The sequence below is a fragment of the Protobothrops mucrosquamatus genome, unplaced genomic scaffold, assembly GCF_001527695.2.
Source record: "Protobothrops mucrosquamatus isolate PMUCROS unplaced genomic scaffold, P.Mucros_1.0 scaffold778, whole genome shotgun sequence".
Classification (NCBI taxonomy): domain Eukaryota; kingdom Metazoa; phylum Chordata; class Lepidosauria; order Squamata; family Viperidae; genus Protobothrops; species Protobothrops mucrosquamatus.
Genome location: NW_015387046.1, coordinates 653176 through 677188, shown reverse-complemented (window position 1 = coordinate 677188; position 24013 = coordinate 653176). Strand labels below are relative to the sequence as shown.

The 24013-nt window shown below is 39.3% G+C and overlaps 1 protein-coding gene across 1 annotated transcript; it reads right to left on the bottom strand.

Moving 5' to 3' along the window:
* Positions 1 to 454: 454 nt before the first annotated feature.
* Positions 455 to 22185, bottom strand: SLC23A1 (solute carrier family 23 member 1). The gene is made up of 14 exons (XM_015818702.1): positions 22150 to 22185; positions 20763 to 20885; positions 19296 to 19453; positions 18770 to 18858; positions 16753 to 16820; positions 14474 to 14655; positions 12846 to 12966; positions 12020 to 12176; positions 10676 to 10823; positions 6946 to 7051; positions 5004 to 5133; positions 4388 to 4531; positions 1791 to 1886; positions 455 to 850 (listed from the first exon to the last, which is right to left on the bottom strand). Exons 1-14 carry the CDS (start codon positions 22183 to 22185, stop codon positions 603 to 605), a joined length of 1806 nt encoding a protein of 601 aa, XP_015674188.1. The 3' UTR covers positions 455 to 602.
* Positions 22186 to 24013: the final 1828 nt, after the last annotated feature.

Sequence of the window (24013 nt, the reverse complement as noted above, 5' to 3'; positions counted from 1 at the left end):
ATAACCAATGACATAAATATATAAGATTGGATTTTACAGATATTTCACTTTTATGGACACTGTTGTCTCCTCACACACACCCCAAAAAACCAAGGTTTTACTTGCATGTAAGTATGAACAAATGTCACATAATTAGGATTGACTACAATAACTTGACCCTGGATCGCACATGATCAGACATGGGCTATTAAAATCTGGATAGGAACAAAGAATATTTTGTGTATCTTTTTTATCATCTGCTGGATTTTGTGGCCCAGATCTCGGAGTCTTAGAATAGATGTCTTCCAGCATTAGGTACATACACACTAGTACCTCTTTTCCTTCTAAACTCTTACTAGATATTTGCAAATCAAAATGAATAAAATTATTGTCTCCGAGTGAGTGTGTTTTGACAATGCTTAGGTGAACTCTTAAATCACATTTTTAAAGAGAATATGATATATAAAAATAAAAGTTCTTGAATAGCCACACAAATGTCCTCTGATGTAATTCACTCATTGATCTTGACTGATCTGAGACATTTTCACTGGAATATTTTAAATACACCTAAACCTTTCTTCAGTCTCTGTTGTTAACTTTTCATTATACTATGGACAACCCCTTCAAACCTTGGTACACATCTCTGATGCATCCGCTGTATTCTGTACTTGTTCTGATAGAGTGGGATCTTTCTTTGTTCTTGACCTAAAACCTTTGAAAACAGGACACACTGGTACATACTTTAACCAGTGAGTCCTTTTAATCACACCCATCCCAAATGGAAAATCGTAACTTTTCAGTTTTGCAGATTCATCACTGTTGGCATGTGCTCCAGCCTTCCACTGTACTAAGCCACGTTCCTCTTGAGTCCCTAGAAAAGAACATGTGTATTATAAATCAGGTGGTTGTGGGGAAAACGTTTCAGTGATCCAATTCTTCACAAAAGAAAGCTGTGCTAATAATATATTAACGAAGTAGAGAGTTATGCCATGAGATTCAAGGAACATAAAAGCTGAAATAATAAACTTTCTGGGAAATGCATGCTAGATTTGCCTGTGATGGCTCAAACAGTGTTAAAAGAAGCATCTGCTTTTTGCATCTCATCCCATAAATGAATCAGTTGGGTACTACATTTTGCAAAAGGTTAAAATCCTAGTAGAAAACACATAATTTGTTTTCAATATGATTTTGTTACCCAGTGGAGAACCAGGTAAAAGGTGGGAAATTCCTACCATAAATTCTGGGGCGATAGTTATGGTGCCACAAAAACAACTTCCTGCCCCTTAACATTTAGCATATTTATTGTGGCATGAACTTTGGTAGATTTGAGAGGCAACTGGTTCTTGAAAATCCTTGCCATAATAAATTCGTTAGCCTTTTATGATGCCACAAGGTAGTTACAATATTAAAAAGCAAATGTTATGAGACAGGACTGCAAGAATCAAATTTTAAGATAATATTCACTACATCTGCCTTTGCAAAAACTGTCAGACTACAGTATTACGATAGGAGGTTAAAATGTTGGGAGTCATCTGTCTCCTAATATATCTGGGAAAGCAGAAATGAAAAAGAAATGGTTGTAAATACAATACTTGTACATCTAATTCTGCAATTTATGCCACTGCTATGTATGAGGTTCTATCTAGTGTAATAGCAGCGCTAATGCAGTAACCAGGAAGCACCAAATGATCACATGTAGCTCAAAGTAATAAAAGTGTATATTATTTTGGATGAATTTGGGGGTTCCTTAAATCTAATCTTTTGAAATACAGACTAAACACATCCAAATAATATAATGAAAAGGTTGTTACCTGGAACAGTGTTGTCCAATATAAATGCAATGCTGCCCCCAACAAACATTTCTGTAGTCAAGAGCACTCTTAATATCTGGTCCACTTCAGCAATGCCTACAAACAGTAATAATTTATAGTCCAAAATATGATCAAAATAAGCTTGATATACTTCTGCATTTCTCAAATTTATCTTCATTATCTCATTGTATTCCCTTTTCTCAAATTTATCTTCATATCTGCATTTCTCAAATTTATCTTCATATCTCATTGTATTCCCTTTTAGAGTAGGAAACACTATGTAAAGCACAGAAAAAAAAGTAGGAATGCAAGATATAAGTGACAAGAAAAGGAAGGGAAACATAGCTAAATCTGGTTTAGCCAAACACCATTCCTTACATCTCTTTATATCTTTCTGTTCTTGTAAACCACTCCATGTTTCCACCATGTCCATTCAGCATATCACCTCATACTCTGACTTTTGTTTTTTAAAACCTCTCATGTCTCTTTGATGATTCCATCAATTTCATCCAACTATGACTTTCTGGGAGTTCCCTTTCCTCTTGACTCATTCACACTTTGATTTGATCCTCATTCATGCACTTCATATCACCAAACCACCACCACCACCACATAATTCTAATATAATTGTCATTCATGGTTGCATTCAGTACCCATTCTCTCGTTTTACTACATTCCAATGCACTTAGCTTTTATGTTCACCCAACCTACCCAACTCTCACTTCCATATAATAAAGTGAGCAGAGCTGTTGTACATAGTCATTATCACTTCTTGTGACATTTATATTCCTCACAACAGCATATGCTACCTGCTACCTTTCAACCAGCATTTACATATCTTAAATTTCTCCATCTGTTTTTTCATCTTACTCTACCAGGACACACATTAGTTATATATCACTTTTTATCACGTATAGGCATAACTTGTAATTGTTCACCTCACTTTCACTCAGTTACCTTGGTTTTTAACACATTAATTCCTTACAACATCATAAAATCTAAGATTCACGGGAAATCATGTGGCTTCTTAATCAAATTCTTTCTGCCTTGGAGTCTTTGCTGCATAAAAAAATTCTACTTAGGTTTGTATTCCAAATTCATCCACCTCCACTACCATCTCAAGTATCCCTTGTAGATTTATCAACACATTAACAACCAAAGAAAGCACACATTCTTACCTTCCATCCTTCTCAGAGTTCATGCATGCACAGATTGTATAACTCAAGCTTACTCACTTTGTCACATATTTTCTCTAAATCAGCAAACTTTCTCACACTTATCGGTCCATAGCCACTCTGGACAAGCCAGCTGTTGGCTTATCCAAGTAAGCAAAGAAGAAACTCCAGACCATGATCTTACTGGCTTTCTATTTTGCATGTGGACCCAGTGCTGGATTATTGTCAGAACTGATTCCACTTGAACAAAGTACAATAAATTAATAAATAAAATCAAGATTTCCTACTGTTGCTACCACACAGAATGAATGCCAATCCACAATAAATGTGGAATTTGTAATGAGAGTGGTCATCTCAAAAAATAAAACTCAGATTTCAGGCAGGAAGCTCTTTGTCTGGACCAGGGGTAGGCAACCTTGGCTCTTTTATGACTCGTGGACTTCAATTCCCAGAATTCGTGAGCCAGCCATGCTGGGAGTTGAAGTTCATGAGTCATAAAAGAACCAAGGTTGCCTACCCCTGGTCTAGCCCTTTTCATCTATACAGTATTTCCCCATCAAAATATTTCTCTGCTTCTGCATTCTTTGCTCTCTATTGTCTTTTTCTCTATATATACATTTATTCTGATTTTTACAACGATTCTTTTATATTTAGTGGTTTTTTTCATCATAGCATATTTCACTTTATTCCAAAGGTGTCCAACTCGCCTCGTCACATGTGTCATGACGTATTGTGACTTTTTTTGCATTGCCAGAACTGGGGTGGGCGCGGCCTCTGTATGATGCAACCGCCTGTTTGACACCCCTGCTTTATTCTATCCACGTCCCTTTTATGTTGCCATTAGCATAACTTATACATTTCTGGGGCATTTCTTTTCCCTCTATTCCAAGCAAGTTCCACATTCTTTTTCCTTCCATTTATTCTCCATTCATTCTGTTGAAAATTAATCCAAGAGAATCCATTCACATTCTCTTCAGTTTCGTCACTGGCATTATTCCTTGACCATATCTACATATGAAAATATTTATCCTTAAACCATCTATTTAGAAGACCTATTTCCAAGCAGTCATTGTTCTTATTATCCCTGAGACTCCTAATGGCCCAATTACCTTTTCTGCATTCTATCATCTTATTTCCATCCATTCATTTATATCAGACATGTCAAACTCGCGACATCACGTGACATTGCGAGACGTATCAGGACACTTTTGCCATTGCCAGCAATGGGGTGGGCGCGGCTTCCGGATGACGCATCCGGCCCTCTGGCCGGCAGTTTGACACCCCTGATTTATATCATCTGAGAATAATAATTTCTTCAGAAATACATACATTTTCTAAAAACTTTACTGGAATTTTTTTCTAACCTCAGTCTGGCATAGTTTTCATATCTCCCTAGGTAAAGACTGAATGATTTTTCAGTACCTGTATTGATAACATTCGGACGTGAATCTAAGTAGTTTGGAAGGGTAAGACCAAAAAACATTGCAAAACCCAGGATAAAAAGATTGCGGGAGGAATTCATGTCCACAAATTGCAGATTGGAGAGGCCTACTGCAGTGATCATACCTGCAGAAAGGAAGAAAACGTTAAATAAATGCATGCCTAAACAAATAAATAGAGGATGCTGGAGAAAGGTAGTTAAGCCCCAAACTAAAAATCAGGTGGCAACAAAGACCATAGAAACTATTTCAGTCTACTGATTTTTCCTGGATATGGTTTCAGAAGGATCCCTGGGTTGAAATCCGAACATGATATAAAGAAAAGGCTATCCTAGAAGCGCAAATTAGAGCTGTTGTGTGGAGACAGTACATTACACTGTAACAAATAGCACCCAGGATGTTTTATGAGAAGCAAATATTTAGAATTGGAAAGCAACGGGATGTAGAAGATAACCCACAGTTTCTTTTAACTGGCCCCTCCTGTTGTTGCATGGATTTACAAAAATCTCATTTTTAAAAGTAAATAATTCATTTCAACCTTGTCCCCCAATCAGTAAGTTGCTGTGTCACTGACACAGCTATTTCTACAAATGACTTACCAAACAAAGTACAGAACATCCCTCCAAGGATGGGATCAGGGAGGGAGGCAAACAGAGCAGTAAATTTGCCAATGGTTCCTAAAATAAGCATGATTCCTGCACCATACTGTACCACTTTCCTGCTGCCCACCTGTGGAGGAAAAGCAGTAGTACAAATAATTAGCATATATTCATTATTAATTATTAATTATTACAGTTTGTCACACAGCCAGATGTTCAGACTGGATCTGGCATTTTTATCCCCCTATCGAGTCCTTACCAAGGACCTGAGATAGGCAGATGTGCATGTTTGATGGTGTTACAGATATTGTTGGAAGAGGTAAGTTGTTCTAAGTAAAGTTCCAAGTAAAGTAAAGCAAATTATGATGGTTTGTTGCACAGTCAGTATTATTATCTGTACACAACAATATGAAATCACAACTGCCAGTTCTTTAACTGATTAATATTTATATGTTACTTATATGTAAGGATGTAGGTCTATACATATGTTGTATATTAAGGTGACCAATCGTCCTCCTTTAGGAAGGACAGTCCTTCTTTTGTAAGTTCTATCTTCTCTCAAAAAGTGTCCTCCTACATGTCCTCCTTTTTGATATTTGAAGACTAATCTGTAAATCTCCATATTCGATCGATGCCGATCCGATCCGTTGCGTGTGATGTGACGTATTTGTATTTGACATGACGATTCGTCAAGGCTCGGTACAGTGCGGCGAGACACGATTATGAGACGCATGTGCTCCGCACAGGAGAATTGTTTTGAGAGAATGCGCTGCACGCAAGAGTGCGCCGCACGCAAGTGGCTTTGTTTACTTCTTACCGAAACACGATACAGCACACACGCACGCATTAGACTCACTTTTTTTCCTTCAATTGATTTGTGTCCTCCTTCTCATTGTAAAAAAGTTGGTCACCTTATGTATATAGTATGATTTAAATGTGTGTTATGTATGTGTACACTTTGAGAGGAAGCAACTAAATTTCATTTTTAATGTGTGCCATTGTGCCCACAGGAAAAAATGACAATAAAGGTTATCTAATTTGTGTTGGCCATTGTATGCACTGAGTTATTATTATTATTAATCTGTAAAGGGTTCTTCTGCTGTTACATTTTCTGCTGCCTCTACTCACGTCTGGGTGATGCTTGCAGGTACACGCTGAGCCCCAAAGGACAGATTAATTTTGCCTTTGATAACATCTGGCACATTTAAGCTTTAATTTTTTTCAGTAGGATTTCCAGAGTGCTTTCAGAGCAAAATAAGAGCAGCAAACCCATTTGTTTAGAGTGACGATTGTCACAGCTGCTGTCTCTGGTCAGCCCGGCTGCAAGCCAAGCTGAATGGTGACACATCTCAGAGGAAATCTTCCCGTTCAAATTACAGGTTGTGCACTTGTGCAAACCTGCTCAGTTGGTGAGAAATGATGGTCCTTCCAGAGGCCTAACTGTTCCCCAGTTAAGAGGATCAAGAAGGTGAGTCTCTTTGCCTAATCCAAACCCTGGAAAGCTACTACCAATCTGACTAGATGTTTTTCAGGTTAGCCTTGAATAGCCTTCCAGAATCTGCAGTTCTTTCATTTTTAGAAAACAATACTATAATTTAACTTCTGCAAAGGTGGCAACAATTCTGCATAATTAACAGAGCCCATGATGTGAACAACACAGCACCAAAAATGGGCTAGACTACCTTAATGCTGGAGCAAAAACGTCTCTCAGGGATCTAGAATGACAGTTTGGCATAAGGGAACTTGTTTACAAATGACTCAGAATTCATCCTTTGAAATTATCTTGTGATGCCAAAAATACTGTCTATATCTCAGTGGCAGATTTTGCACATAAACTGAAGCTTTGTGCTTCTCCCAGCATGCAAGAAGAAGCAGGCAGCTGTGTCCAAATCCATCAAAAGCCTAGAAACAGAAGATGTTATCGAACAGTGAAGGGTGATACCTTGGTGATGCCCAAGACTCCAATGTTGGGGCTGGAGGAAGTAGAACCGTTGCCAGTGCCCAGCAACCCAGCAATGATGCAACAGATTCCCTCTGTAAAAATGCCTCTGAGAGGAAAGAAGAAGAAGAAAAAGAAGAAGAAGGGTCCTCAGGGTTGTGTTAGGTGTTCCTGGTCTCTCTCCTAGCAATGTTAGGGTGATGCATTTCAGTCAATGGATACTCAGCAAATTACATGAAAATCTTGTCAAATAGTTTAAAGGGATAACTTCCCAAAAAATTAGAATTAACAAGTAGATGACGGTCCATCGTACGCAGATATGGCTGCCTGGTGATTTGTGGTGCTTCGGATTCCCATCAGCACCATAGTTCATCCTATTCCCTGACCTTGGCAGGCCAAAGCCATCTAATTTTTTTATTTTTTTTTAAAAGAGCAAATCCTGCCTTGCCCCACCCAATATAAGATTTGTGATACTTCCTCCTGCTGGTCACAGCTCTTGGGGATGTCATATGTAGGTAGCTGCCACATCCTGAGTTATTGGAAATCTCAGAGGAATCGAACCCACAGAACCATACAGACCTACTGCCCACCCACAGGTACTCACGGAGATAACAGGTTCCCTGACTAGATACATTCCTAAATTCTCCTGGCCTGATGGCTCAGTCTTCCTGGGGCAATATTCCCCCTCTGCTCATACCACAAAAAATCCATTGGAGTTTCATACACCCACAGGATTGGGTGTTCTCAGTTTTGGATGTAACGGCACCACCCTTTAAAAAGAAAAGGCCTCATTGGGTTCATCCTAGAGGAAAGCTTGAGTTAAAAGTTTCCAGCTAATCTGTGAAGCAGCCTGAGATAATGTGTGGTATAGGCGAGACTAATGTACACGTTGCCTATTGACTCCCTGAAAGATTTTCAAAAGAAACCCCATGAGACACATTTTGAATCTAAAGTTAGACCTCAAGTATTGACGGCCTCTTTCTTAAGAAGGGAGCAGTTAACAGTGTTTTGCTTTCGGCAGTGAAACAAATATGGTCTCTTGAAGCTGTTCCAAGGAACAGCCGCTTTGACCTACTGGGTCTGTGCTGGTGGTTATGCTCACATGACAACCTTGACCAGGTCAGTTGCAAGCCTCAACAGCTGTATTTGCACAATATTGTAAGCCTTTTTATTCTAGTCTAGCAGCAAAGTGGGGAAATTGTTTGTTTTGATGGCTGACTTAGTAAATCCTGTGAACCCAGCCTGCTTAAATGTTTACAGTTCAGGTAGTCTGCATACCAAGAAAACAAATTAATTCAGAAACCAGGTGAAGTTGTTATGTAATACAATATATAAAGCAGCCTGAGAAAATGGCAGGAAGCAGTTGCTATTAAAGGGTTTGCAAGGCTTATCCTTACCACACACACTGATGCTGAGTAGGTCTCAAACTTTAATCAGTAAAATGAGCCAGCCAGCAAAGCTGTCCTATCCCACACTGTGGGGATACAGTGTGAATGTCAGGATGAACTATGCATGAGAAATGGGAAGAGATGAGGCACTGCAAGAATTAAATCCCCTGAAATGTCACCCAAAGATCAATCCAGAGGCAAACATGGTGGAAATTCTATATCTTGGAATGATGGTGGTAACATGACCCACATTTCCCACAGTCTAGAAAACGTTGTACAGGGATCTCCCTGGATTGGGCAGGGTATGATAAANCCTTTAACTCTCTTTTAAACAAATATACTAATATTAAACACAATAATTATAACATCATATTAATAATTATAAATAAAAATAAGTAACCTATTATAACATATAAACTACATTAATACTCTAAAATTTACTCAAAAACCAAATGAATTTTTTTTAGTACCATATTTACTCTCAATATAATCTATCCATCTTCTCCAAACCGAAATATATCTTTCTTGTGAATAATCCTTCACATAAGCGGAAATCTTGGAGCAAATTACATGAAAATCTTGTCAAATAGTTTAAAGGGATAACTTCCAAAAAATTAGAATTAACAAGTAGATGACGGTCCATCGTACGCAGATATGGCTGCCTGGTGATTTGTGGTGCTTCGGATTCCCATCAGCACCATAGTTCATCCTATTCCCTGACCTTGGCAGGCCAAAGCCACCTGATTTATTTATTTATTTATTAAAAAAGAGCAAATCCTGCCTTGCCCCACCCAATATAACATTTATGATACTTCCTCCTGCTGGTTACAGCTCTTGGGGATGTCATATGTAGGTAGCTGCCACATCCTGAGTTATTGGAAATCTCAGAGGAATCGAACCCACAGAACCATACAGACCTACTGCTCACCCACAGGTACTCACGGAGATAACAGGTTCCCTGACTAGATACATTCCTAAATTCTTTTGGCCTGATGGCTCAGTCTTCCTGGGGCAATATTCCCCCTCTGCTCATACCACAAAAAAATCCATTGGAGTTTCATACACCCACAGGATTGGGTGTTCTCAGTTTTGGATGTAACGGCACCACCCTTTAAAAAGAAAAGGCCTCATTGGGTTCATCCTAGAGGAAAGCTTGAGTTAAAAGTTTCCAGCTAATCTGTGAAGCAGCCTGAGATAATGTGTGGTATAGGCGAGACTAATGTACACGTTGCCTATTGACTCCCTGAAAGATTTTCAAAAGAAACCCCATGAGACACATTTTGAATCTAAAGTTAGACCTCAAGTATTGACGGCCTCTTTCTTAAGAAGGGAGCAGTTAACAGTGTTTTGCTTTCGGCAGTGAAACAAATATGGTCTCTTGAAGCTGTTCCAAGGAACAGCCGCTTTGACCTACTGGGTCTGTGCTGGTGGTTGTGCTCACATGACAACCTTGACCAGGTCAGTTGCAAGCCTCAACAGCTGTATTTGCACAATATTGTAAGCCCTTTTATTCTAGTCTAGCAGCAAAGTGGGGAAATTGTTTGTTTTGATGGCTGACTTAGTAAATCCTGTGAACCCAGCCTGCTTAAATGTTTACAGTTCAGGTAGTCTGCATACCAAGAAAACAAATTAATTCAGAAACCAGGTGAAGTTGTTATGTAATACAATATATAAAGCAGCCTGAGAAAATGGCAGGAAGCAGTTGCTATTAAAGGGTTTGCAAGGCTTATCCTTACCACACACACTGATGCTGAGTAGGTCTCAAATTTTAATCAGTAAAATGAGCCAGCCAGCAAAGCTGTCCTATCCCACACTGTGGGGATACAATGTGAATGTCAGAATGAACTATGCATGAGAAATGGGAAGAGATGAGGCACTGCAAGAATTAAATCCCCTGAAATGTCACCCAAAGATCAATCCAGAGGCAAACATGGTGGAAATTCTATATCTTGGAATGATGGTGGTAACATGACCCACATTTCCCACAGTCTAGAAAACGTTGTACAGGGATCTCCCTGGATTGGGCAGGGTATGATAAAGGGAAGGCCTCGTGAATATGTTAATGAGGCAGTGTGCTGCCATAGCAAAAAAAAATAATCTCAAAATCCTTAAATGTGTAAAGAAATCAGCATTTGAAGTGCACCAAAAATTGACATTTCCCCCCCCCCTTCTGACCTTTGTCATCACAAAATGAGAAACCATTTTTTCTAAGAACCTTTAGCTACTGAAGTATCATCTCCCGCAGTTTTTATAAAAATGTGCTTAAAATATTACCTTTATCAGTGAAAAGCAGAACAGACATTTTAAAAAAAAATATAGACCCCTCTAAGCTGGATGCACCCTACCTATTGATGGCGTGCACAGGGGGCGGGGGAGCGCCTGCAAGTCGGGCACAGGCATAATAATCTCCAATGGACTCAATGATGCCAGATAACGTAGCGCTGAACATTCCCAGCACAGCAGCCGCAGTCACGGTGGGGATCCCCCACTGACCTGGGAAAACAGACAACACAACAAATATCAGCTGGGCTGTAAAATGTTGCTTTCTCTAGGAGGAGCAAAGACTGAAGTCCAATGAATAAAAATCATGAAGCCCAGATTCTTCTGTCTTTGAGTGTGCCTCTTTCAATCACACGTTCACACCAGCCCGTATGAATTCTCTTGACAAATTAAGCCGTGTCTTAAAACTGCCTGCAGGGTGAAGCACAGCCTGAAACATTCCCAGAGTACAAGGGGTAAACGGTAGAACATTTTGGGGTTCTACCATAAGCGCTCTTGGGGTTCTACCTTGGGGTTCCACCCTAAGATTTTTGTGACTTTCTGGCTCAGTGTGTCTCAACTTCAGCAGCTTTACGATGTGTGGACTGCAATTCCCGGCCTGTGGAATTCAGTTCCAGTCCACACTTCTTAAAGCTGCTGAATTCCAGCTGAAAGAAATGGCTTTGGGGGGTGGGTGTGTTTTTTTTAAATCTCCAAATCTATTTATTTATTTTTCTCCTAGCATCCATGTTAGGATGGAATGTAAAGAGCAAAGGAGTGGAGGTAAGAATGTAGATACATGGTTTGCCAACTGTCATTCTGGAAGGCAAATGGGAGCACTGAAGGATAGAAGAGATGAGAGAAACCCCCCCCCACTTTTTTTTTTCCTCCAGGCCACCAACTCCCATGTGTAATTCAAGTCTTGGGATGCAGGCGGTGATGGAGGTTTTGGGACAACATAAGGCTCTCTCAGGAGAATGTAGTCTGCCATTCAGCCTGTTCCTAGAAGGGCCTTGTTGCAGGAAAGGCCTTAGCACACCAAAGGCAGCGATTCCATCACTGGCTGAATAAGCCACAGCTGGCTGTGTTCATGCCCTCCACACCAAGCCATAAAGTAGGGTTTGCACATGATTGAGTTCACCCACAGCGTTCAAAGTCAAAATCATATCAGCCCAGGGGAGGGAGATTTCTTCCATGGGAAGGGAACATGTAGGAGCAGAATGGGATAAAATAAGGACAGATCCTGCCCATTCTCATGCAACAGGCAAATAAAAGAGAAAGAATAACAGGGAAGGTGGGATTGGAGATACGAGGGCATCAGACCTGTTGTCAGTGCACTCTTGTGAGGCTTAGCATGTCATGTGGATGCATATGACATTGCCCCCTCCCAAGATTGATGTGAGGCGAAGAGAGCTACGAGCCCAACTTACAGGGGTAGGGAAAGCGGAACCAAGGTGCTATGGACATGATTTCTCCTCTAGCATCTGTTCTGGCCTTGAATCCATAGGCATTGGCATCCCGAGGAAACACATCTGTCACCGTCAGAATGTAACAAAGCAGCCAGACCACCAAAATGGCTAGTATGATCTGAAGAGGAGATACAGAAAGGTAGAACCGTCATAATCTCCCAGCTGTACATCCACACTGAAAGAACGTCCGAAGACAGGAAGCAGCTGTAGGAAAAGAGCACAGGTCTCTAAACTATTATCCAGCTACTCTGTGCTGCTCTGCCTAGTTTTCACTTTCAAGATGCCTGTGGACCACCTGTAATCCAGTCCTGGGAGTATTTACTGCAAATAAATCCCATAGAGCTAGGGGAGCTTTAGTCCTGGAGAATTGTCTAGAATTGCAGATTGAAAATTTCAAATATTCAAGTATGCAGGTTTGAGTATTTCAACCAAAATCAAACAAATGTATACAACTGATTTGCAAAAGCTTTTAAAACCCCCCTCTCCTTGTTATGTTTAGTTTTAATTTACTTCTAATCTCTCCTTTGTCCCATTTTGCCTTCTTGATGCATGGGAAGCTTCTGTGTCAATTGACCTTTCATCATGGATAAGAGAGAGTACTGCATGTGAATGGATTATTTACTCTTTCTCAAAGTAACCCTCTGTGCAGGTAAAGAATAAGCTGCTCATGCTAACTAATGCAACTGGGAGACATGGCAGGATAAAAATCAGCAAATTCTGACCAAATTGTGAGGGCCACAGAAAATGTGCCCATACCAAAATGATGAACAAATGACAATCTCCTTACTGGAAACATCTTGAAGATCTGTATCCGGATCAAAATGCAGCCTTTCCCATATTTATAACCAGGAAGGAGAAAGGAAACATTTCGTAGGTATTGAGCAAATAGAACAATTAAAAAAATAGACCTGTTCAAAGGAGAGAAAAGACATGAGTGAACAGATTAGGAGCAATTTGATGCAGAAACCCTGGGATCTATTCATATGATTTCAAATTGGATTTATTGGATTATATCTAGGGAGTTATTTATCATGAATTTACCATTATCTAGGCATTTCCTTACACAAATGTGATACACAGGTTATATTAGGACTACAACTCTCCAAATTCTGGATAGCAGAACAGTAGCTATGCTTTTTAAAACTCTTGGGAGTTGTTGTCCAAAATGATTTGGAGGGCAGCAGATTAAAAAAAAAAAAGGCAGTTCTGCAATTTTAATAAACCACCAGTTGGATCAACAGTCTGTCGCATGAACTGGCTCTCATATGCCCTGGGTTAACCTCTTCAGAGAGCATTTGATCTGATTTTCTGATTTATGCTGAATAATTTCACAAAGGTACTTCATTCCCTCCCACCACCAAGTCCTAAAACTGAGACAGTGTGTAAACCTTAACATAACTTCTTTCTGAATTTGCATCTAATGACTACATGACCTTTTCCATAGGTGAATCTAATCTTGGCTAACAGGCATACTAGCTGAGAATCATGAGAGTTGAGGTTCAGCATAGCCAGGGTTTTGGATGGCTGGTTTAGAATCTGCTTTCATCTTCTGACTGTGCTCATCACTCATCACTCAGCATCCATGGGCAAGGCTGTCACCAGACTTGGAGTATTGTTGCCTGGAGAGCTTCAGTCCAAGTCCAGCAGCATTCAGCTGAGACCTGCTGAGGTCAGAGCAAATATATGAAAAATGTATCGGTTGTACTTGAGCTGAGCTCAGATAATTGTCAACAGTCTCACCAAGAAAAGTTCAGTGCTTCTTTCCACAACATATTCTTTCAGCCCTTGCTCCCTTGCCTGTCTAGAGTGACAGAACCACAGTGAACCAATGGATGAGTATAAAATGCAAGGTTCCAATTTAGGTCCCTAAAACAAACTTCCCTGAAGCCAGTGAGAATCACATAGAATGAGTGTGGTGACTGAAAGGTTCATAACATCCACTTTGTAAATTCATGACCCTTCAAACTGTGAATTGTGGTACTTCAGCCGCCAACACTCATGTGTGGTTTATTCCATCACTTGTAAAATTATGTGGTCTTTCTTTGGTCATACCATATAGCAGAACTGCAGAGCTACAAACCCCTTAGGAATAGAGATCAAGAGATTCATAATGTTCTCACCATGCCACTGTCCTATTCTACTTATCATGCACACTTACACCCGTAAGTGTGCACAAGCACAGTCTTTCTGAAGATTTGAGCCACTGGTAGCCAACCATCCAGAACTTCACTCTCTGCTTCATTTGGCTTGGTCTGGCAGTTGAGTGAGGAGATGAGAGAGCATCTGGCCAACGGGCCAGTTTGTATCTCTGCAGTTCACTCCTCTGAGATACTACAGTAGTTCTGCAACTCTACAGGCTTTGCTCCACTCTTGCATCAGTCTGAAAATCTGCTGTACTGAAAAAGGAGCACCTACAATGCGGCAATGCCCCAGTGTGATCCAGCTCTATCCCCTGCTGCTTGGAAGACGGAGAGACCTATTAAGGAGACAGTGGGTGTGACTGTCAGGGGCCCAATGTAGCCGAGTAAGGCCCCAGGAACGCCCACCAATCCAATTGCCACTTCCACCAGGCTGGAAATGATGATAGCTCCTTGAATCTAGAATAGAAACAGGAAAAGGATGAATTATGTTGGCAAAGATGCATTGCAAATACTTCACTCAGAATATTTGTAATAATCCTAATTTAGGAAGGATAGTCCTCTGTATAAAGAGATTAGACATTTCATAGATTGACTTGATTTCCTGAAGTCTTAGAGAGGAAGACCTCTAAGTGGGAAGAGAAAACAGATGTTTCAGTGTTGGCTATAAACTGTCAGCATCTGAACTAGCAGACTAAATAAGGAAGCCAATACAGTCACTTGGTTATCCTCTTCCTCTACCCCCATGGTAAGATGAACATCTTACTTTTAAAAAAGACAGAAATGTTCAGAAGAATGCATGCATTTTATGATATTCTTCATTATCACTGCTTGAGAAATGCACAGCTGGCAACTATAATTTAGGACAAAACGCCTGCTTTCTTGCAAAGATGTATGTAACTTTCTTGGTCTTTCACATTTATGTGCCCAGCTGCTTTGGGTTGGGTTATAACCCTTTATAAAAGACACATTTTTGTACAAATTGGGTTCTAACCTGCCCTTATTCACTGCAACCTTAATCCCTAGCCTAGCAAGCCCTGAATTTATGATGCATAAATCCTCCCAGCTGAGCCTCCATATCTGAGTCCTGCAGTCTCCCAGTATAGTTTCTTGCCAACCAGCTTTGAGCAATAAATGTAAAACTATAAGTCTAATCCAGAGATGTGCACTTTCTTCAACTTGAAGGCTACACCAGGATTTGCATAGCACCTTAAGGGTTGCACTCTAAACCTGGAGAATTAGGGTTTGGGGATTTAAAGAGTGAATGGATGCCTCAAAGAAGTCAAAGCATCTGTTTAAAATCAAATTAACTTCTCCCGTCGATTGTAAAGAATCCAAATGTTAAGCTTCATCCACTCTGACAGCCATGAAAGGTATTTTGATGAGATGCACATAGGGGTTCCCTGACACTTGTTGCACCGGTCCCTTCCAACAAAGTTTCCTCCCCACTCCTGCATTGCCAAAAATAAAAATAAAAATCCAAGCAAAATAGAAACTTCCAGGAAAGTTCTTGGTCACCTAACCTTAACCCTAACCCTAACCCTAACTCTAATCCTAATCCTAATCCTAACCCTAACCTTGTATACCTTAGTTCCTCCCCAAAACATACTAAATAAAGCTCTACACCTCATAGTAGGACACAGCTCAAGCAATTATTTGAAATCTTCTCTATGGAGATTCTCAGTCATCCAGGTCATGGTTGTCCCAGAGGTGCTTTTTCAAAAGGCAACTAAACTTTGTTTTTCCTTGAAAACGTTTCGCTTCTCATTCAAGAAGCTTCTTCAGTTCTGATTTCAGTTCAATCAGAACTGAAGAAGCTTCTTGAATGAGAAGCAAAAGGTCTTCAAGGAAAAACAAAGTCCACTTGCCTTTTCAAAAAGCACCTTTGGGACATATTTGAAGTCTTAGTAAATAGCACATTTTAATTGCTTCATCTTGCTTAACATACCATCTAGCTAACAAAGAAGAATTAGGAAAAGTTAACATCTGATACACGCTTTCCTGGATGAGTATGGAAAATTACTTATAAGTGCAATGATCCTATTTTCTTGGAATAAATAAAAGACAAACCTGAAAAAGAGGCAAATCTAAAAGAGGTTCATAAGGATTAAAATGTTTATGTTTATAACTTTGTATTACAAGGGAAAATTCAAGAGCAAAACCAAGAAAATAAATAACCAAATCAAATAAATCTAAAGGACAGCTTTCGGAATTGAAGGTTTGTCCCTTAAAATAAAGAACGTCTGGTGACTGTATGTCAAAGCAAGAAAAAGAAGAATTCAGATTTTGGCTTCGACCATCTACGTGCCGATGGCATGTTATTTGAATAAAGACTCTTTAAGGTAAACAATGCCTCGAAGTTCTTTGAAGAGTAACATCTGTCAGAACCCTGACACTGTACTTATAAACAGAAGATGTCTTCTTTTTTATGTCTGCCATAAAAAAAACCTTTGAAGGCTATAAAGAGTTCCTCCTGTTCACTATTTCCCACTGATGATTGATATCCTGAAAAAATGTGGCCGGGTGTGCACCTGGAAAGGCTGGGATCAAACTTACTTCTCTCATTCTTGGTTGCCATATGTGAGAGGTGTTCAGTGGTAATGTCCAGTTGCCATAGATTTGGTCTGCATGAATTAAGCAAGAAATTAGGGTTAAAGAGCACAATTAGACAATACACTTTCTCTTTCTGGAGGAAGGTAACTCTATTTCAGAACAGCCTGAATCCCAGACAGAATAGTGAACATGAGCCAATATATTTCTTCTCCCTCCATCCAGTTTATTGATGTTATGGTGGTAGGTAGTATGTGTTGAGGAATAAACATTTGTTAAAAATTGTGTATAAATGTGTGCTTCTCCTGATTTTGTTACATAGAAATGACAGTCGGGTATGCCAAGAGAAACAAAATAAATTTAATGCAATGAGGACAGGGTCCTTAAGAAGTAAGCGTAGTAAAACAGGAAAAGCGTGGGTCAAGGTGAAGAGGCTGATGATTGAATGCAAACTGAATGGAAAGCAGAGGGACCAGGGTAAAAGAAATGCTATGAACGGACCAAATTCCAACCCTAACTTATAAAGTAAAGACTGAATGAATGGGCTGAGAAGAAGAAGACAGAGAATGTCTTTGTTGAATGGAGTTTATGACAATAAAAAAAGAGAAAAGTAGTATAGGAAAGTGTGCGACCATGGTGGATGCAAGGATGGATTCTACAGACAGAAAGCTATGGAAAGCTTGTGAATGGTTTGTATGAATTAAATCTAGCCATGTTGCTTTTTCTTATTGTATGCCTTTAATGTCTTTGGTTGTATGCCCTTAATGCCTTTCTAATTACTTACTTTTTAGACTCTACATAATATTAGTTAACCCCAAAGGTCTGTATCCAGACCCCAAGATGGCTTTGAATGTATGTATTTTAAACTTTTGTAGACCTCCTACATGCTATCGTTTCCAAAGTCAAGGGTAAAGAATTCTAGGAATTCTAATCAGAAAATCTGGAAGGCAACCAATTTGTCTACAACAGTGTTTCTCAGCCTTGACAACATTAAGATACATGGACATCTGGCTGGGAAATTCTGGGAGTCCACATATCTTAAAGTTCCCAAGATTGAGAAACACTGGTCTATTACAGTATGACATTAGAAAAAGTGAGTTGTCAGAGGTCTGCCTGGGACCTATATATAATTCTATAAGTAAACCTGTTGGCTTTTAGCAATTTTTAGAGCCTAAATTCACCCAATCAATGCAAAAGAGGATGCTGTACACCTCAATCTCAGCTTTATCTTCATCTGGAAAGTTAAAGCAGATAGTTTTATGTCACATTATGTCCTAATAGTGTGACAACTTCCTCATTCCTACAGCACACATATACTCCTGATGTTGTTTTCTTTTAAATATCCATTTTTTCCCTAAACTTTTTTTTATTTAAGCCCTTGGGGCAACAAAGATTTCTGCACATCAACATGAAAAGAATTATCAAGTTTACTTCTGGGATGCTACTTCAAAACAAATACAAAAAAAATCAAGAATTTTTCATAATCAGGAGACTGTTAAGTCCTCTTACTGCAAGGCATGGTATCACAGAGGATACTATATATAGTTCTTGTTTATAGTCACGTCCCATCACATACTGTATACAGTTAGCCCTTGACTTATGACCACAATTGAGCCCAAAATTTCTGTTGCTAGGCAAGACAGTTGTTAAGTGAGTTTTGCCCCACTTTATGACTTTTCTTGCCATGGTTATTAAGTGAACTAGGCTTCCCCATTGACTTTGCTTATCAGAAGGTCACAAAAAGTGATCACCTGGAACATTGCAACCGTTATAAATATAAACTAGTTGCCACGGGACAACTTTGATCATGTAACCATGCAATGATCGTGTGAAAAACAGCCATGAGTCACTTTTTTTCAGTGCCATTGTAACTCTGAACGGTCACTAAACAAATATTTGTAAGTCGAGGACTATCTGTATGACCATTTGAAAAGCTACTGATTTCCTTCACTCAGTGAAAGGCTTCTGAAGATATTTCTGTTTTAGCTCCTCTCAACTTATAGGCTATCCAAGTTTCAGTTACCTTCTGGAGGACATTTCCATTTTTCCAGGGCCAAGATGGATTTGGCAGGAACCAGGAATGCCAGGGCACTGGCTTGAAACAGAGGAAGCCTGCCTTACAGAAGGGGGGAGGGGAAACAACAGTGCATGGATTCAGTGCTGCTGTCAGGTGTCCAAATGAAGTCAGGCTGACATGAACTTGTAGTTTTATATAAATAAATATATTTTACATCTATATTTACAGCAAACAAGATAGTCGGGCAAATGGGGGCATCGTGAGGTAAATCACAGAGCACACAGGGCGCACAGAAAAAAAAAGGCGGGAAAAAGGGGAAACTCCCCCCTCCACACCCGCAGCAACCAATCACAGCACAGATTACCTCACGCAAGAGCCAGCACTCTCCAACTAATCAATTATAACTGCATGTTCTGGCTCATTGTACAACCCCGCTATTCCAGCTACTAAATTTAAATATCTTAACAGCTGCCCTCTCGCCGCAGTCTCCTCTCTGTTACATTCACCAAGGATCAAACCAGATGAATCATACCTAATGCCCACAGTGCTTTGGATGAGGGTGGTGATGCCCACGCAACTGAAGATGGTGCCGATCAGTTGACTGATGGTGTACTGGTCCTTCCCTACACAGAGAGACTCTGCCAGAAGGAAGGGAACAGCGATGGTGCCACTGAAACACGTCAAGTAGTGCTGGAGGAAAGATTAGGGTGGAGGATGTGTCAAATGAGCATAAGATTAGACGATGTCTCCAAACTGACACACAGGCATCACCACTTTGGGATTTATTGGTTATGCAGAAATGCTGACATTCTCACAACTGACCTGTTGTTCTAATACAGATAGTAATTTCCCCAAATAGGGCTTATCCTCTCCTTGTAAAATAGTAGTCAAAGACATTTCCTGAGAGTTCTATGACCTTTCTTTAATCTGTGAATTCAGTGGCCAGGGCTGTAAGAGTGTAGGCCAAATGGGGGCAATGACATGCAAAAACAGAGGATTAATCATGCGTGGCATATTCTGAGCTTTGTTGAAATCTTTAAAAAAAAAAAAACCTAAAAGAGGCAAGAATGTTTTTTTGAATGCCCAAATGCCTTTCCAACAGTCACTTTTTGCTCCTATTGCAATAAAATGACATGATAGCAATGTTCCAATATCTCAGGGGCTGCCACAAAGGAGGTCAACCTAATCCCCAAAGCACATGAAAGCAGAACAAGAAGCAACGGATGGAAACTAATCAAGGAATGAACCAACCTAGAACTAAGGAGAAATTTCCTGACAGTTAGAACAATTAATCAGTGTTTCAGGTCAGCTACTCTTCAGCAAAATCAAAACCGAAAATGAAATGTTTTGATCGATCCTGATTCAGATTAAACAAAAGCTGGACTCTGCATATCAACTGCCACTGTCTGCAAGCAACACAAATATCACACCATGCTTAGTTCAGTGTTTCCCTCCCCCTCCCCTCTAATTATACACGACTTATTTGGGACACAGACCACCAGGAATCCCCTGTCCTATGTAGAGAACGGGGCACACAAAGTTGGGTTCATTGTTGTTGTACATCCATTATTAGCACTGAGCCAACAGATGAGATCCTAGTCTTGGTAGCTTTGTAAGGGTGACACAGCATATTTTCCTTCTCACTATAAATTTTTCAATTTTTTAAAAAATGCATCTGAAATAGATGTACGAAAGCATAGTCCCAAGATGTGATTGGGGTGCAAAGTTCTATACAAGCTAATATTGCAGAGATAAAAGAACAATAGAAGTAAGATGCAATCACCATTCAGTATAAGATTCATAGTCAAGGTACGTCTTGTACCTTTTCAACAATAGCATCATTAATGAAGGAACACACATAGTAACATCTAAATACATGTAAAGAGTCAGTTTGTTATTGTGGGTGGAGAAACAATCACCATGCCAAATATTTGTTAATTTAAACAAGCTAGGGAGAACAGCAAAAGAGCCTGGAAGGAGCTAACCCAGTTTATTATACCTGAAATCCCAGGAGGATGCAAAGATACCATGGAGGCGCATCTTCGATTGTATAGAGCATATCAAAATTCTTCTGCTCCTCGGAGACTGGTGGAGCAACACAATTCCCATTTGCTGCTTTTTGCTGAAAATGAAAGAGAGTATGACCACAGTCAGATTCTGTAGACTGTAGTCATGGAGGAACTCCTAAATTCTCAAAAATGGCTTTCCTCAACCTGGAATATGCTGAACATATTAAAAAAAAAAAAGTTTTACAACTTCTAGAGTTGGCTGGGTTTTCTGAGGGTTGCCTCCATCGTAACTGAAAGGAGAACTTATGAGAGATGCAAACATGATCTGAGAGGCAGATGTGGGCAGCAAAACTGGCTGTATTAATCATGCTGCATTTAGAATTGTGTTCTGCCTTATCCAACCATGATCTTTAATATTTTTGGTGATGGTATATTTTTTTTATTACAACTTCCAGAGTTCATGCAAGAAATCCCAAATTCTTATCAATAATTCCATCCAGTTGTCCACTGCAGAAGGAGACCATGGAGCCTGTTTGGCTTAGTAGCTAAGAACCTTGGCTAAAAATCAGAAACTTGTGAATTCTAGTCCTGCCTTAGGCATGAAAGCAGGCTGGGTGACTTTGGGCCAGTCACTCTCTCTCAGCCCAACCCATCTCTAAGGGCTGTTGTGGAAAATGGGAGGAATGAGCACTGAGTATGAACACCACCATTAGTTGACAAAAATAAAGGCAGAGTAAAAAATCTAATAAATAAGTAAATAAACAATAAGATCAAGCCACATCCACAATATAAAACCAATAGAAATATAAATACAGGGAGACTTGCTGAACATTCAAGAATTACATCCTCTGTGATCTAAATTCTAGTGCTACACAACAACTAAAGAATCCACTATGAACATGAAATTCAACTTCAACACACAACACCTTTGAGTCATTCCTCACTGCTTCCTCTAAGCATTTCATGTAAAGAAGTATGAGTACAGACCTAGACATCTCCAATTTACTCTTTCAAGATCACAATCAGGTATACTATGTACAAACAACTATTCTGGATTCTGCAATGAATTTGGTATCTGCCCAATCAATCTGCGAATAATTTATGCATTTAAATGACACCAAACATACTGACAAATAATTTATCCAGCTAAAAAAAGTGACATTAGAAATTACATACTGTCAAATTGTCCATATATCTTTATATGCAGATAGATTACTACTATATGGAAATGCCTTTGACAATATGTCAAGCATGGCTTTATGGCAGCCTGTTGCTTGTTTCTCTGTTAACAGTCAATAAAAATAGCCTATCACCTTCTTTGTTTTAAATGGTGCTTAATATGTTTGAGGAAAAAACAGTGTTATCCTTTAAATTTACCTTACAATGAGAAGGATCTTCGGAGTTGCTTCCCATGTTTGTACAAAGCAAGATCAGACTTTCTAAAGGATGAGAAAATGTAGTAACAAGCATATTTATCACCTTGGAAAGGACTTTAGACAACATACCAAAGCTTGTCAATCTGTAACTGGAGCTATTGGCTGTTGAGTCATATAATAAATTATATAGTCTTGAAAGTTCACACTTTCATAAGACATTTACTGGGCGAAACTGATTGTCCCTCCTTTTTAGTAATGATAGTTTTTCCAAAGCTTTGTGGGAAAAACATAAGAACAGATAACTAATTTGCTAACTGATGTTTACACAAAACTACAACAGTGGTATGTAAGGACCAGGGAATCAATACATATAGGGCAGCCTGTAGGGATCTGTATTTTGGAAAGTATCTCAGCACAGTCATCTTAGATAACTAGTGGCAAGTCAACTTATATCTCCCAACACATCATCACCCATCTGATAATCCTTTCTAATTTTCATCAACAATTGACGCATCGTCCCCTATGTAATATGACCTCCTCTGAATTTTAATAATTATGATTATAATTCAACAATTCCATAGACTAATTTTAATCAGGACCAAGATAAATCAAATCGGTTTTCACTTATAAGCAAACCAATGTAGGAACTGAAAGTCTGCTCTGACCAAAGTTAAGTCAAAAGACATTATTTATTTGACTGGTGAAGTTTATTTCCAATTAAACATTAAGAGAATGTATCACGTGTACCAATCTACCTGCACCAGCTCTTACCTTACCTTTCTGTTGTTATTTGTCACACTTGAATCTGTGATGTTTCTTGCCAGTCTCTCTTTAGCAACCAGACTTCTTGGAGAAGATTTCCAGTGTAAAAGAAATTTTCTTCTTTCAAGATTGTGACTCATGAACTCTGTGGCTGTACTTTCTTAAACAGCAGAAGATATATGTATGCAGAGGACCAGCCAGTATAATTGGCTTGCAGTACTCTGGAAAAGCCCCACCCACTACAGACTGGGGAGGTATTTACCATAGAGACATCTCCATGTGATTGTGGGATGGTGAAATGGTCATGGTAGTTTCTTTCTCCAAAAGAAAGGAATAAGATATCTATTCTGGAGGAATTGTGGAATATGGGCAAAATCTGCTTTAAAAGTAGCAGTTCAAACAATTGCGTCACCAGGATTGGCTGGTACTTCAAAAGAGAAAATGGAAATGATCAAAACACAGATTGTCATGTAGAATGCAATTGATTTGCACACCCATTTGACAGAAGATACTTTCTCCCAAGCTCCAAAGAAAGTATATTTTAGTCATTTTATGGCTGTGGGCAAATGAGCAGGCATTCTGCCACAGTTATATACTTCTAAAGAAGCTATTTTTCTTCAGTTGCACAGCCATCTTACTCCCTATGACTGCTCAATTCCTTATCTTCATCCACCCTTGGCAGTGGGCCTGGTGACATTTCTTCACAAATATGTCGCTCTTAGAAAGGGTAGATACATACATAAAGATGTAGAAATCAACACAGGAGTCTATTTGTTTACAGTTGCAGAATGGTTTTGTTGTATATGTGCTATGGCTATTTCAAACAACACGAAGAAATAACATTGCTTTGCCATTTGGAAATGTATGTAGTTTAATAATAATTGTAAAAAAAATATCTCTCTGCTGCTGATGAATAGTTTAAACCCTCTCTAATCCATATGTAAAGTTTTAGACAATTGCACTTTATAATTCATACCTTGATCTCACTCTGTATATTGATCTGGACAAATCCATACTTGTTTGGCCAAATTGCCTAATCCAGACTAGAGATCTACCCTGAAATCCAGAAATAACGTTGAAATAGTTTAAAGCCAATAACACCC

Coding starts and splice junctions, on each gene's coding strand:
- SLC23A1 (XM_015818702.1), bottom strand. CDS start 22,185: ATGGGAAGCAACTCCGAAGATCCTTCTCATTGTAAG. Junction 16,821..18,769: donor ATGGAAATGTCCTCCAGAAG/GTAACTGAAACT, acceptor TAATTCATGCAG/ACCAAATCTATGGCAACTGG. Junction 851..1,790: donor ATTGGACAACACTGTTCCAG/GTAACAACCTTT, acceptor GTTCTTTTCTAG/GGACTCAAGAGGAACGTGGC.